General features: G+C 42.9%; 1 protein-coding gene across 1 annotated transcript in view; it reads right to left on the bottom strand.

Annotated features, from left to right (window-relative positions):
• LOC120846975 overlaps positions 1-14,534 on the bottom strand; it is a gene marked incomplete at its 3' end in the record, with an annotated part of 41,026 nt that extends 26,492 nt beyond the window's left edge. Inside the window, exon 1 of the mRNA XM_040218889.1 lies at positions 14,433-14,534. Coding sequence (XP_040074823.1) covers positions 14,433-14,534 — 102 coding nt within the window. The remainder of the gene's footprint in view (positions 1-14,432) is intronic.
• Positions 14,535-16,902: the final 2,368 nt, after the last annotated feature.

The following is a 16,902-nucleotide window of genomic DNA, read 5'->3' on the forward strand; positions in this document are numbered from 1 at the left end:
TCAAATCTCTATTTTTATTTACGACAGTTTTGTAGGAATTACTGAAATAATTATTTGTTATTTCTACGTATGTAAAAAAGCTTTTAAAAAACAGGATGTCCAGCTCTTTAGCTGTCTCTTGAGTTTCCAATACTTGATATGAAGTTCCATGTGATATGTTGTTTACCATCTGTTTTAGTATCCTATCTATCGCTCGTGTTTTGTATTCTGAACAATGACCGTACAGTGTAATACCGTACCGTAATGTAGCTTCCGCCAAAGATTTAAACACAAGTAATCTTATCTTCAAGCTGCACACACTTTTGAGTTTATACAAATACGCAGATATGACTCGTAGTTTTTTTACAACAGATTCCACCTGCGCATTACACAGCATGTGTTCGTCAACAAAGACGCCTAAATATTTAACTGAACTGTCGTATGTTAAAGGTTACAGCTACAATCCAGACACTGCACCGAGTGCGAGCAAGTATTTGGAGATGTTACTATCTGTTTGTGCGGATTTCGAAAACACATCAGATTTGTTTTTGCAACATTTACACAATATATATATATATATATATATATATATCATAAGGGTATACTGATGACCACAAAGCAACATACGTGTAACCCTTATAGACGCTTTGCAGCAGCTGTGCATGGACGCCGCCATAACTGACCTTCAGTTTTTGTTTCCTCTTAATTCGTTTATTTCACTTCATCTTTACCATAGAAGGCCAGGTTATTGCCACATTAGATTCAACTGTGTCCTTTTCTAAAGCATCGGCCTTTGTAGAGGATCGTCAACTACCGTTTCAGTTGCTCAGCATCTCGGTAAGACAAGAGAAGGTCAGCAATGGCGGCTGTATTTTGGCGCGTGTGTAAAGCGTCTATACCTGCGGAGAAGGTCAGCTGCCATTGTGCCATTGGGCGTCTTTGGATGTTCGAGTATAAAGCGACGGTGCATTTAATACAGTCGTGATCCCTATGTCGTGCGTGATTTATTCAGTCTGTATTTGGCACTTCTGCGCATGTGAGACGTCGTCCTTGCAGCTTGCAAACCCCGAATTATCCTTCGAATTATGTTAAGATCGCCAGCATCCCATTTAGAGGGTGTTCACCAGCGTTCTACTGGTGTTGCTATAACATCCTTCGGGTGTTAGCCTCGGGACAAGTCTAACAACCTAAGGATGTTGCAGCACCAGGAAAAAATATTACGTCTTTCAGGATGTTATATATATATTTTTTTTTTTTAGAGTGGAGCGCATACTGGACGTTGCTACGCAACTCTGTACGGTGCGCGCTACGACAGATATAGAGCACGACGCTGTGACAAGATTCCTTACGTACAGCGTTCCTCCTGCCCTCTTTGTTTGAAAAGAGGACAGGAGGATATTTTCGCTGTGTCTCTCTACTACTTGACAAGCGGGACTGGACCCCGAAACAGAAAACAAAGCACTCAGAAAGAAGATGCACCGAGCCAGGCCCAGCACAGATTGTTCATGCTAACAGCGTCGCAGGACTCCCAAGTCCGCTGTCGAGCGAACAGCGTCTGCTTTTCTTTATTTTATTTTATTTTATGTTTTCCTGGCTCATCTTCAAGGGCGGAGGGATCCCAGTCCGACCGAACGCACTTGCGCTCTCGTGCTCGTGGATACGGTGGGGGAGCCACCCTGTCTGGCAAGTTCGGGTCGAGTTGGGGAGGGACAGAGAGGGGGGGGGGGGGGGGATGAGTCGAAGCTCCACGCTTCTGGTATATCTAACTCGCAGCAGGTCACCGAGGAAGCGCTCTCTGCTTCGAGACTGTCCTTTCCCCCCTACTCCCTAGATGCACGACGCCGCCAACACCGGCAAGAAAGCGCTACAAAAGCGGCAATGTTCCCTCCCTGGGGCTGCGGGAACAAGATCAAATCGCATTTGTGCCTCGGTCTTTCCTGCTCCCCTCCTCATTTCCCCTCCTCCCTTTTCGGTTGCGTGACTCAGGGCTTTTTTTTTTTTTTTTTCTTTTTGCCCGCGCTCGCTCTCTGGCGAATTACCGTTTCGTTAGAGCGCGCAAATTGGGATCGAACTGGGCAAAGGCTCTAGGGGGAAGGGACGCAAATGGGGCCTTCCATTGGCCGGTTTTGGGGGAGGCGGAACTGCAGGGGGCGGGCCAAATTAGGGAGGGGCTTTTGCGGTCCCTGCCTCATCTCGGCGTCGTAGCAGTTGCCCTTTCCCATGCGGGCTTCACCCCTGGTGGAGGACTGTAGAATCTGAGGCGGGAACTTCAAAAGTTTACTCGGAGCCAAACGAGGAGAAAGGGGACGTTTTGTTTCAACTTTGTACTATGTTTTATTTATTTATTTATTTATTTATTTACAGATACTACTACATTTTCATGGAAAGCGTTGTAGGAGGGGGCCCCGTTTTGGGGGTAGAACATAAAAAATACAAAGAAAACAAATAAAAAGGGGAAAAAAACAGAGTGGATAAAAAAGGCACATTTGAACTTCGCATATTGATACAAGTGGTAAAAGCAGTACATTTTGAAAAACAATAAAAAAGAGATTTTATAATACAAACCAGCAAGCACTAATAATAGGAATAGCCAGGCGGTTAATAAGCAAACACTTACATCTCACACACAAGTGCATTCAAATAGTGAAAAAGAGGCAATTTTACATCATACGTTGAAACAAATTTTTAAACGACAGGGTATGCTAAATTTTTTTCTTTGCGAAGGAAAATTTTTTGTCTTCTTTTTGTATTTAAAAATTCTTTCTCTACTCACAAGAGTCAGTGTTTCATTTGTATTGGCGCGACATCTTAGAGCTTAAAGTTGGTTATTCACAAAAGATGGTCGATGGCGACCACGCCCGCTTTCTACTTTTCTCTTAATCTGCGGACTTCGTTCATTGCCACAGCAAAACCATGTGGTGATTCGGTTGAAATCATTAAGCAAGAGTGCCTTGGACATGTGCACAAAGAGATAAGTGAAAAATTGCAAAAATTGAAAAAGACAGCAAAGAGAAGAAGCTGCCAGACGAAAAAAGCCTCTCAGGTAGATGGCGACTGACTGATGAGAAGCTAGGCAAGCTTCAGACATACTATGGCTTGGCTATCAGGAGGAATGTTGGAAGCTTGGAGAATATGCGCAAGGCTGTCTGGGCAAACTGCATTCACATTTCGTCCACTGACAGCAACTCAAGTCATGGACTTTGTGCAAAGCAGGCTGACATGAGGTGAATGGTGGACCCTTTGTCCACAAGGGAGCTCTCTTATAGCATCCTCGATCATCCGCACCGGGGCACTGGGGTGCGCCCCTTCATCTTCGATCAAGTGCACCGGTGCGCACCGTACGTCCTCGATCAACGAAGCGCACCCTCCCGGTGCGGCTTTTCGTTGCCCCAACGTGCACCAAGAAAATCGGCGGTGCGCCGGGGTGCAGTCCCATCAGGCATTGCGGCCGGGAGCGGGAATCGAGAAGATGGCGGGAGTAGCAGACGCGCAGTCTATCGAGATGGCGATCTTGCAAAAACGAACACGCCTTGCAGCTGCACTAGATGATTTCCTCGGGTCTTCTGACGGCGAGACGACGAGCTTCTCACCATCGCCGCGATTACTGGCGATTGCTGCGGTGGCAAGGAGCGCCCGAAAAGCACGAACTTCGTGGAAAGCGGCGCGAGGCGTTTCGATGACAGCGAGGTACGGTATTATCCGTATTATCTGGCGTTTCGTTTTCTTGAACCAATAATGATGGCCAACATATACATGTGGAATTGTCACCCGCTTCGTGAACCCATCGACAATCACGTCCACGATGTTTATTTCTGTGAGACCGTCAAATCCGCGAGTAAAGAAATAAAAGAAATTGACAGCAGACGGGCATCGTGCGCTGACCTAGGCAAGAAAAAACGAACAAAACGCGAAGTGACGCAAGGTGGAGCTCGCCGCGGTGCACCGGCGCGGCGCAGTTTGTCCTCGATGTTGCACCGACATCGCGCTGCACGACCGAGGAGCGCTGTGCACTGTGCTGGTTTCAGGGCGATTCCGGTGCGAATTGATCGAAGATGCTATTAGCAAATATTCTTGAGGTACTGAAACCAGCTTATCAGCAGCTTTCAAAGCCCAGCGATTCGAAAAATGCCTCCATGGGTTAAACTAAAACCCGAACGAATCCTTTAACAATGTTGTCTGCGAGCGTGCAACGAAAAATGTGTTTGTGGGATTAGAGACATTCAGAATGGCCACCTAAGATGCTGTCCTAAGACTTAATGATGGCGCCACCGCCAAGTGAACATCCTCAAGTCGTTTCACTTCTCTCCAGGGCGCTACACTGTGAAATGGCTAAAGTGAGGTCGACCGCCGTCGAATTTACTTCGCGGACAGAGCCTCACGGCCGTTGACAAGAAAAGATCGGAAAGCAAAACGGCCGGCGGAAAAAAAAGAAAGTGACTGTGGTGATGACTACCGGCCAGATGGCTATTGAAAGTGTGACTCTATGATCCTCGGTTTAGAAAGAAGGTCATATAAGTATTTTCCAACTTTGGAGCCAATTGTCACAAGAATAAAAGTTTTTATCACATTTGCTTCGTTATGTCAAAAACTACAATTGCTATCAAAATTAATTTTTGTCCAGTGGGAAGTGCCTACATTGAGAAGTCTAATGAACTAGCATTCTAAGTTTTCAGAAGTGGGTTTTTATTATACATGAAATTTAATGCGTTAAAAGAGCTAAATATTTAATTTTGAAGAAAATTATAAAACTGAATTTAGGGCCCGCAATAATACTTCTAGTTCAGTAAAAAGAACTGGGAAGTATGAACAAAATTTTATAACTACCAAAGTTAGACGCCTAAAACTCTATATGAAAAGGAATCCTAAATATGCCCTAAAATACGTGGGAGGTATGTCCTCTTAAGAAAGACGCTGAAAATAATTAAAATCAAAAGCAACGCCAATGAAGGCATCATCAGCTTTACGCATGTAAGCAATTGAAAAAATTCTTTCTACAGTAAAAAGAGTATTGCTTTGTGTGAAGAAAAAATCTCAGCAGACAGAATTACAATCTTTAACAGTTTTTGGGAAAACTTACACTACATGAATACATGTTAAATTACATGTATGCAGGAATTTCATTCGGAAACAATAGTCATTTCTAATTTCACAATTCACAAATATTCGCCAAGTTTTGGCCCCCTCGATTTGAATTCTCAAGTGCTTGCGATTATAAAAATTAAAAACGTGCACAAAACCATGTTTCTGATGTCACGCCGAGCAGCCCTCTGTCTTTGAAATGGGACATCCGTCGATGTTCCATTATTTAAGTAGAAATTATCAACACCCAAAGTATACCTTCAAGCAAACGGGCTTTCTCAAATAATACTAATAAAACGCATAAAAATATTTATGACTATTTGAGAAAAAAATAGCGATAGATTACTATCAAGGATCGGAACTATTGTGATACAAATGCATCGCGACATTATCTCTCAACTACATCGAAGATAGGCGCCGAAAAAACAAGGACAAGAAGAGGCGTAAACACTAACGCCAGTGATTACGTTTCTTCTTGTCCTTGTATTTTCGGCGCCTATCTTCGATCATGAACCAACTGGCCCAAATTGCCATCTGAATGCAGTTTATTTCTGCGCCAGTGTTTACGTCTCTTTTTGTCCTTGTTGTTTCGGTGCCTATCTTCGATAATGAACTAACTGGCCCAAATTGCCCTTTTAATGCTCTCAACTACATTTTGTGTTTGTAGGTCTGTATCGCAAACCAAGCTTTCTAAGAAAATTTCGGAATGAAATTAATTTTTCGATTGCATTTCTGGGACTGTGATCCTTCTCTGGAACGATCTATATTGCCGGAATTTTTTAGGTATACCGCTGCCCTCCAAACAAAAACTAAAACAGACCTTTTTATGTTTTTTTTTTTTTTTTGGGGGGGGGGGGGGGGTGAGGAGGTTTGGAGGGTGGAGGATGCTGTGAAGGGCAGCCTAGACTTTGTCTTGGCCAAGATCTGCTGGCGATATTTTGTCTCTGATCATGCGTGACCTCCTTTTGTATTCTACAAAGATAAGAAATGTTTTCGCCGGATATAGACAAAAAAAAAAAATACAGACACTGCCAGCAGCACGAAATTTACAGGTAAAGCGTTGCCTTATGCACGCACGAACACGTTGTGCACAAACAAGCGCGGTATTGCCATGGGCAGTGCGCGAACGCAAACGCCACTCACTTAAAGTGAAGCGCGTGCGCGTGCGTATTGCTGACAGCAGTGCGCCCGCGGGGCTAAAGTTTCGGTGCAGAAGTCCGGCCAAGAGGTGACACCGGTTAATTCCACCGTGCCGTCGCGACATGGCAGCTAAAAAAGGCGTCCGAATCGAGAAAAAGTCCGATGATCTCTTGAGATGAGTTGACGAGGGCGGGGGGGGGGGGGGGGGGGGGGGTATAAATGTGATTTTAAGATTCGTGTGACTTTGCCTCAAAACAATTAAAGGATCGAACAACAAGAACAAAAACGCTCGATTTTTTACGTAAAGTGTTCTTAACTATGCTCGGCGACAACTTTTCTCGGCAATGCAGTGGAGGGTACAGGCTCGCGTTCCCTATTCCTTTTGAGCGCTGAATAAAGCTGTGCGCGGGCTCTCCTGCTCTTCCCTGCATTGCCAAGAAAAGTTGTCGCCGAGTATGGCCGTGACTTGATCCCTTCTAATGAGTACCGTAACCTGACTACTTTTATTAGTAGCTTTGGATTTATTTAGATTAATGCTGTTATGAATCACGAGAGAAAATTTATTATTTTTGAAAGTATAACGCGATCATGTGTGACCGTCACTATTTTAATCCCTGCCTCCTTGGTTTTCAGGTTTACAACCACTTACTCAACACATTTCGAGATAAGGATGCTGCGATACGTCCACTTTATCAGCTTCCAAATTTCGCGAACAACAAAAAATAAACCATTTGTTACCGAGTTGTTCGAAAGGAAGCCAGTCTCGTTGTCTGGACAGTATACGTAGGTATTGTGGGGTTTCGAGCTGTGTTTTGTGCAGTATGAGATCTATACAAAAGCCTTTCATTCGAGGCTTGGTGGTTACTGTAGCATCTTCATTTTTATTAACCATTTAGACAGTTTACCCCTGTCTCCTCAAACAAATATATTTATCAGGTGCAGAGCACCTCTCCACTCTTCTTCACGCAAGGTAACCAAAACCGGATTATGTGGAACTTAAGCTGTGACACACAATGGAGTTCTTTGTGAAGTCCAAGACAAGCGATTTGCGTTCTACAGTAAATAAGAAGATTACTAGTTGGAAATCCGGTTATTTCGATCCAAAAATGGACAGTGCAAAAGGTTTGGTTTCAAACCGATGTAAGAAGTTTAAGTAAGCTTCGTGTTCTTAATGTTGCAAGCTTTTCTTGAACTCTGTTCTTTGATGTTCCAAAAGAAAATGACATGAAGTTGACTAAATAACCGAATTCTTTTTAAAGCAATGGTAAATTACTTTTCCTTTCATGTAATCATGTGATATGATCGGATAACATTAACTAAGAGTAATTGCTATTGCAATTGATGACCTTTTTGAGTAACATGTACAAGACTGTTTCCAACCGATTGGAGTTCCGCTTGCTTCCATTACCAATACGCGAAACGCAAAATGTTAAAACGGGGCACCAAACTTTTACACTGGAATACAGGCGGCACCCTACAGTAGATTCTAACAAAATATTCCTACAAAACACGCAAGAAACCTTGGCAATACTCTCCCAACAGCATTCGTTTTCTTGTGTTTTCCTCCTGTAGAAATTTCAGTAAAAATATTCACAATATGTCTTCCTGATATCTTTTTTTTTTGTAAAAATAATTAACATTCTGATGCCCACTGTGGAAAAAAAGCGGCTTCAGTTTGTAGAAAAGTAACATACAGAAAACTGGGTTTGTCTGCGAATAAGAATTATATTCTCTTCTGGTAATTTCTTAAATACGGTTAATATCGGGGTGTGCTCCGACTGAGGATACTGTACTAATGATAACAGCATTTTGTTACTTCATCACTATAGTGTATAACCACTCCTCTCTCTAATGCCTTAGGCCCTTAGGGTATATTAAGTAATATATCAGTGATAATAAAGTAGTATTTAATTTGGACCTTCAGGATCCATAGGCAAGAAACAGCGGTTTATTGAAAAAAGAGTACAAAAAGAGAGCACCGTCGAGGCTGGTCGCGCGAACACAAAAATAGTGTTCCAAGAAGTCCTTTCTCACACGCATACTTGCCTTTCTCAAGTAAAAATTTCACTCCACTGGCGAAGTTTGCGAAATATTTGGCGAAGTTTGCAAAAGTTTCGTTTGAGCATTTTTTGCGGACATGAACATTTTTAGATTTTGAGTGATATACCCTGCTTTAATTACAGGGTATTGATTACAGGGTTATTGTGATATATTTGCGCGATACATTTTTCGCGATATTTTCCGTGTCGCAGTTTGAGAAAATTGGGTCCTAGTAAGAATTGAGGGATTTACGGTGTTTGCTTCAATGTAAGATTTTTTGGGGAATGTACGCCTCTACAACATAACGCATTTGGCAAGTACAGTGATTGTAAATTATTACTTTGTTGATGTGTAATTCAGTTACATTATGTTTTATGTCTATAGCTTAAAACCCACGAATGTACTTCCGGGCCCTGCATACAAGCATCATATACTTAAAGGGACGACACTGACAGGGTATTTACGCTTGCGCCAAGGTTTTTATTCGTGCATGACATATCAGAGCCCAACTGCTCAGGGCACAATTTGGGGCTTGAAATTCGTTTTCCTTGCGCCCGAAAACCACCGATCGAGAACTGCGTGGCCAGTTTGAGTCGCGCTCACTCTCTTCTCTATGGTCACGTGCTGTTTTCTATGGTAGAGACACCACCACGAAAAATAATCAGAGCCGTGGGCCATCAAAGGCACACACTCAATACTAAAAATGCACAAAAAGCATGATTCCCATTTTTTTTTTGCATCTAAAAGAATGCAAATACGTTGATTGAAAAAAACAAAACAAAAGTTGCACAGCTACGTGATTTTTGGTAACCTTTCTCCTCCTTTGTATTTCTTCTTCCTTCCCAGTCAAGTTTCGGTATCGGCTTCGAGCGATTGCATTATTTGGCTTTATTAAAAATATACGTGGCGCTGTAGCAAAATATTGATTGGGTAGTCTTCTGGCACTATAATAGATCGCCTGGCAAAACATAAACATAATTTTTAGGGAGTGTCAGTATCAATTTAATTTACACCTTTTTTTCTGAATAAACCTGATTTATATATTTACTCGTGAAACTGCCGTGAGGAAAATGACGGGATAAATGACAAAATACTGAACCTATTAAAAGTTTTACCTTCCTAAGGCTTCGGTAAATCTCTAATTATAAATTCGCGGAATTTTCATGATTCCTCTAAAAATTGCACACAAGTAATGACCTTAACATCGCAAAAATCGAATTCAGACTATCAGGGTTAGCAACTATCCGGAAATTTGCAAGCATTATGAAATATTTGACAGTGGATGCATGAGCGGTTGGAAGCCCTAGTATTAATTTTTTGCGTTCCCGAAAAAGATGGGTTTTGTTAATATATGAACGCCTTGCCTGCCTAAATTAGCGGATTAGCACTCACCAAACTTTGATGGCCAGTGGAAATATTTGAGTTGTAGCCTTTCTAGATAATACAAAAGGGAACTGCAATTGTCTCAATAGCGAAAATCGAGCGGAATTGGCCTTTAAGAGGGGATTTCTAATGATTTAGATTGAATAAATACTATGAAACACTAAAAACTGAGTGCACAAACTAGAAATGTGGGCATTGGTGGAAAAGGGAAGGCACGAGTTTTCTGGCCTGCATGCGCTTTTAGAAGAGATTGAGGTTTGTGTCAGAATTTGTGGCTCTCTACGAGTTCCTGAAAAATATTATATTTTTATGACTCATACAACATAAACTCAGTACATGCGGAACCCTTAATTGTAGCAAAAATACAGATTCTGTCGTAGAAATTTGAGCTGCACCACTGATGTTCTTTTAGACCTGTTGATTATGGTTACTTGCAGAAAACGCCTATACAGAAAATCCAATGACGCGACTCAGATTCTTGAGACTGCTCTCTCGGATACACCGAACCTGTAAACATACATCATGTCATGTTTGAGATGAGTAAGCACAACCACTATTCACTGCGGAATTCGAAACCAGTATGTCATATAGGCCTGGAATGTTTGGGTGATGCAATTTGTTATTTCTAACCTTGAGATAGTTCTGTATATACCACAAAGGAGCACCGATAGGGGAATTTATGCTCACCGAGGTTTTTATCTGAACCTGACCTATATGAGCCCACCTACCCAGAACACAATTTGCGGCTCGAAGTTTGTTTTCTTTCCGCCAGAAAACAGCAGGTCGAGAATTGGTTGTTTTCAGTTCCGCTCCCTATCGTTTCCACGGTTGCGTGGCGCTCAAATTCGCGTACCAAATATATTCAAAGTCGTGGGTCATCTAAGGCACACAGGCAATATAAAAAATAGTAAAGAATACGAACATCGTTTTTGCGGCCTCAAAGAAGGTGCAAATATGTTGATCGAAAAAAAAGCGTTGAACAAACCACATGAAGTACATGTACACGTCATTCTTAATAAGGCGACGTACCGCGAGCATGGCGCCGTCTGGATGACGAGATGGCGACGCACGACAGACCAACGCTGCGATGGGCATGGGGCCGCTACTTTGGAACCGTCGTTCGTCGTACCGGCCAATCGATCTTCAAGCGCAGGACATCGAGCGGAAGGGATATAAGTGCGAAACATGCGCGCGGCAAACAGTAAATGCGACTTCGTTGTCTGCTTCACATGCCCGAGAAGGGGAGAGGAAAACAAAATAGCAGTCAGGTGTAGCCACGTGACTTCCGGCCGTGAGCTACCATGCTCGTGTTTTGGTCTCGAGCATTTTTCTTTTTGTGGTTTTATTAAAATACATGTTACTCTGTAGCAAAATATTGACTGGGTAGTCTCCTGACACCCTGCTAAATCGCGTGGCAAAAAAATCAAAACAATTTTGTTGGGGTGTCAGTGTCCCTTTGATGATGTGTGGTAGTTAAGATTGTGCTTAAAAGCTGTGACTACGTTATACATTTTTTAAGGGCTAGTAATAATGACCTAAAACATTTATTACGCATTGTTCTCTCAATAAAGTTCGACAACCTCTCCTGATGTCCTACGAGAACTGAATTAGGATACGTCGAGGCGTAAAACGAGCAGTATAAACCCTTTCTTCAGCACGAGGCAGATCTATGAGTAAGCATGGCATGCCTAACTTTAAGAAAACTCCGCTCTAGCTTGTATTTTCTAGTTAGGCCGTGGTAATTTAGTTAGCTACGGTGTGCATTTTCAGCTACACTGAAGCAGACGGCGCAAGCAAACACAGGGAGGCTGGGCTACGTTTGTTCACCTGCGGACATCTGCATAAACTTGAGTTTTTAAGCGAACCTTCCGAAAGCACAAAAGTTCGGGCACGTGTTTTGGCGTCAATGTTCACAACTGCCTTCAAAAGTGTATGCATGTCACTTGACAAGAGCACTTGAGATGTACAAGGTCGGCAATGCTGCTGTGTTGCTGGCCAAGGGGTTGTTTGCAAGCATATTTGTGGTGTGATCTATAGTATAATAAACATAACAACTCCTGAACTAAAACTGGTCCCACTAGAAGTGCCCTTCACGGAAACAGAACGGAAGTTATATAACCCTATAAACCCCCGAGGCAGTCGAACGCAAGTTTGGAAGCTTGGATTAAAAAAAAAATACACATCACAAACCCTAAGTTGTGCGCCAGAGCACCGCATTAAAAGAAGGCGCTATGCATCTCTGCCTGAAGATTACGCGAGCTTGACTCGACTTGGCTTGATCAATTTTCACACCACGCAACAAAAAAAAAATGATCTGGGGTGCCTAGCAGACATGCTTAAAAGTAATGATTTCACTTCGGTGCCTCGTGTGGACATAGTTGGAAAAGGCGACATAGGCCTTGAACATATACCACCAACCTGAATGAAGCTAGTGCAAGTAAGCGAAAGTCGCAGCTATACAAGAGAAGAAATGGAATTGGTTGAGGCAACAACACAAAACCAGCTCAAAAGTAAAATATGGCACCGCTAGCGAAAGGGTCTCATAACGGCCTCCGTGGCTAACAGAGTTTTCACATGGGTATTCTCATACTAGAAAAAAACGCAACCGAAGTTCAAGGTGCTTATTAAAAGTTCTCACAGGGAAGCCAATTAAGCAGAACCCTTGAATGAAAAAGGGTTGTCTTCTGAGGATCCTGCTAAGGAAGCTTTCGTGCAAGACAAGCAGTCGCACACAAACATTTCACTTTCCGACTGCGGCCTTTTTTTCTCAGATGAGTTCCTCTTCACTGCAGCAACACCAGATGCCTTGATTAAGTGTGACTGCTGTGTAGTCAGGAATTTGGAGATAAGATGCACAGAGGACATTCAGATTTTCACTAAAATAGATGGACGATAAAGTACTAAAAGAAAAGAGTAAATCCTTTCCATATGTGCAAATGCAGATGGATGTAACAAAGGTGTCTTCAACTGTACTCTATGTTGACAGTGGCGTTTCCTCTCCAGTATAGGTTTTGGTTTCCTTTGACCCCGCTTACTTTACAGATCTAGTGAGCCATCTGAATTGTTTTTCGACAATTTTTTTTGTATTTTAGAACTCCACAACAAAATGTGATGTCTCTTTGTGGAGAGTTCTGGACCTCGGGTTTCAGCGCATTTTTCAGGGTTGTACTGAACTGTTGCTCAGTCTCTAGTGAAACAAACTAACGAAAATGCAGCACAGTTTTGGCACATTTGTACAGATAAAATGCCACGAGGGAAGCGCTTTTTGTGAGTATGTTGTGTGCCCATTCTCTTCTAACGGCTTAATGATTTTTCTTAATTTTTATTGCTAATGGTGCTATGTAAATGTCTGCATGTGTACCAATAAAACCAGATGTATGACTAGTGGTGTGTGTAATTGTGAACACGAGAATGAGCTTAAATTAAGAGCAGAAAGTAAACAAAAAAGCTTTTTACGAAGCAAGATGTCGACAAGAAGATGTCGGTGACAAGTCAAGAACAAAAGGCGAGGGAAAGGAATGGCGGGGAGGAGGAACCAGGCGGGACTAGAGAGGAGAGGAGGCTTTATTTTCCACACTCCAGTGTCCCGTTTGGTTGCCTCTCCACACCCTTCCTTTCCCTCACTCGTCGTTCTTGACTCGCCACCGACTATAGACATGACGCGAACCTCCCGAGGTCCGAGTTCGAAAGGTTGGACAGTTCCTAACATAGCGGAGGTTCGGTTTTGCAAAGTTCGCACCTTCTAATTTCACCGAGGTTCGTGTTTGCAGAGTTTCCAACTTTCTAAGTCCACCGAGGATCCAGATTGCAAATTTAGAAGATTTACAGATTCCTAAAAGTTCGAACTTCATGGTTTGAAATCAGAAAATTCTGAGAGTCGCCTTTTCAAGTTGTTTCCTACGACGGCCCGTCGCTTTTTCTATGGACTTCCCCCAGGACAGTAGCGTTCAGCAAACGTGAGCATCTACAGTTGTATATACTCCCTCCTATATAGAGGGCATTTCAAAGGCCAGTCACATCGAATGATAAGTGAAGAAAGGTATAAAACACAGCGAGCTGGTGAATGACATTCATAGTAACCCTGAGACGTAGGAGCAATGAAAAACGGACAGAACAATAAAGTCTCTATCACAGTTACTTGTGTTAGAGGCTTCGTTGAAGTTGTGTTGTGTTCTTGAAGCTGTGTTAAATACTTCGGTGTTCTGCCAGTTGTTTTTCTTTATTGTTCCTAAGTCTCAGGGTTACTCTTGATCAATCAAATCGAATGCCCCTGATGAGTTGGCGAACCAGCACACGTCGAGTGGCATGTGGGATTGCGAGCTGAATTGCCACTCGCGTTTACTACTTTGGCATAAATTTTATTTCAAACGCTCGTGAGATGATGAGGGGTCCTACACTGTGAGCTCGATAAACATAATACGCAGTTAGCTTAGTTTTCGACCTGTATGCTAGGTGTGTTCCATCCAGAATCAACCTCCGGCGAACCATAGTGAGAAGAAACTGGCCCTCCGTGGGCGGGGCAACCTTCTTTCGCTTTCAGTTATCATGGGCCTCATGCTCCAATACTGTATACAGTTGGATGTGGGGCCGGAAGAACGACAAAAAGCCATCAAGGTGTGCTTGATTAGCACACCCTGTGTAGAACTTGAGCTTCCTGGGACCCTTGAGCAGTTCTTCACACGTGAACTGCTAGAACCTTTCTTTTCGTCGCTATTTTGACTGTGCTTCCTCCTACTTTCAGAAATTAAGCTGGCTTGTCAGCTTTTCATTGCGCTTTCCGAGCCACCTTAATATTTTTTTAAAGACCGTACCTCCCTCTCTTTCTTCTGCTTTTCTACGTTGACAGCTGTTATTTTAGCCACTTCCAGCTCTCTTTGCAGGTTTACCAGATTGTCTCTTTGATTGAAGATCATCTTTTTAGCTCTTCAACGATGTCAGTGGGTAGCGCATAGTCACGCTGAAGCTGTGGCGGGGCGGCGCAGTCCGTGATGGCGACAGCTGCAGGGCTACTGGCAGAACAGCCAGGATCATCCACTGGAAGGCTATTAGCGGAACTTATCCGACGGAACTGGACAGACACTCTACTAGAGCATTGCACGGATTGGAATTTCTAAGCCCGGTCCGACCCGGCCCGGGCCCGGCAGAATCTTTAGACAAGCTGGGGCGCAACCCGAGCCCGACAAATTCCTTTTTTTGTTTTAAATATAAGCCTGAGCCCGGCCCGATTCCGACAGATTATATACATGCGCCCGAAAACGTTTGCAGGCTTTAACCTAAAAAGTTTTTAAGCATAAAGCGAGCATATTTGATTTAAAATTCTTTTAAACTTGAATCGAATTTTTTTTTTTATACGATAAAATAGACGATGTATTTTCGAGAATATGGGTGAAATTACTTCACGAATGATTTTGAGAAATGGGAAATATTTTATTTACTGTATGCATTTCTTGAAGAGATATTGAACTTTTTGTTGTTCACGTTTCACAGAGAACTTTCCTCGCTACATGTTGTTGTGAAAAAAAAAAAAGAAAACAATCAAAATCATGCTAGTGCATCTTCAAAACGCTGTATAAGCATTAAATTATCTATGGTAGTCAGCTGATCTTTGGGGCATAGTAAGACCCCCTGCCCAAAGTGCAAAGTCAAGATCACGTGTTTTCTTTTATTTTTTTCTTGAAAATCAGATGAAAAAGACACTTACATGTTATACCCTGCGACTAGAGTGCTCTCGTTTTCTTCATCGCACTTTCCCACTATGCTTTTGGAATCATATACGTCTCCTTTTATCCACGCAAAAGCTTTCCAAACGCAAGACTTTTCTTCTCTCTTTTTTTTTTTTTTTTTTAGCGGCGCCGTAGTGATCTTGCACTACGATTGTTCTAGAATTTTCAGCACACGACTGCCCAACCACGGCCCGAAAATTTATTCGTTCAAGCCCGGACCGGCCCGGACCCGAAAAAATGCGTGCTACCCGGCACGCCGGGTTGGGCTCGGGCCTTCTGTCCCCTGCGTTGATAGTTCGGCCTGAGGCTTAATAAAAATCGTGCATTATTACAAAAAAAAAAAAAAAAATAGGCTGAGGCTCGGGATTAGAGGTGCTTCACATGTTACCCTTTTCGTACTACAGGCTTAAGATTAGATAAATAAAATATAAGTCCCCAAAACTCAATGCTAGCAACATTTAAAAACATCTAACATCTTTGAAGTTGAAGCAAGTAGGCAGGCGAGCTGGTTAAGGGTAGACATTCTTGGGCAGCGTGCGTCTTCTTGGGGGTTTGTGGGCCTATTTAAGGAGGTGTTCTGAAATAAATAAACCTTTAGCTGTGCTCGGAGTTTCGTGTCTGTCCGTCCCTTTTTGTCCCCTAGCTACAGGGTTATTTTGTCTAACATGTTGTGCAAAAACTTGAGCTATTGCAATCCGGTAATGAAATTAGTGATGCCGCGAACTTTATACAAAAGACACGACCTTATGATGGCGTTCACAAAGCACAAATTTACAATTCCTCTCTTAACAAGTTTCGAAGGGGATGAATTCCTCTCAAGCTTGCGGACGAGGTACCTGTGGACAACGTCATACAGTTTTTAGATATCAGGCTCACACTTTCGGAGGAACATGTGTGTTGGAAATACCAACCAAGAGCAAATAAGCCCCTGTTGCCATTATATTAATCCCATTCGAAACTTGTTAAGAGAGGAATTGTAAATTTGTGGTTTGTCAACGCCATCAGAAGGTCCTGTCATCATGCGATGCCTTCAGGTCTGAAGGAGCAGTCAGAACGCTTGGTGGCTGCCGGTTTTCCGGGGACGCTCCTGGTGTCGGTTGCAAAAAAGGTTTTAAAGAAGCTACGAGTAGTAGCGAGTCCAGACCAGGATGTGGCCCAAAAGAAACAAAGAGTGGCGGTTGTGCCTTACATGCACAAAACCGCACACAATCTCAAAAGGATAGAAAACCGCGTAAATGCTCGGGTGGTTTTTTCTGCACCGGAAAAACTTGCCAAGTTGCGCAATATTACGGACCCTTACCGCCAAACCACCGGTTGGCTGCGTGAACAAGCATCGCAGCCCGTTTGTGGACTGCGCAGGAGGCGTCGTTGATGAGATCCCGCTGACGTGCGGCAAAAAGTACGTTGGACAGACGGGAAGATGTCTAAATGAGAGATTGCGCGAGCACAACCAAAAAGTGAACGGACAGCGTGACGGTCATTTGTCGATGCACTGCCATGACTGTGGGTGCAAACCTGAATTTAATTTGTGCACTGTCATTAGAAAACATAGAGATAA

The sequence above is a fragment of the Ixodes scapularis genome, unplaced genomic scaffold (genome assembly GCF_016920785.2).
Source record: "Ixodes scapularis isolate PalLabHiFi unplaced genomic scaffold, ASM1692078v2 PGA_scaffold10__122_contigs__length_95168666, whole genome shotgun sequence".
NCBI classification, from domain to species: Eukaryota; Metazoa; Arthropoda; class Arachnida; order Ixodida; family Ixodidae; genus Ixodes; species Ixodes scapularis.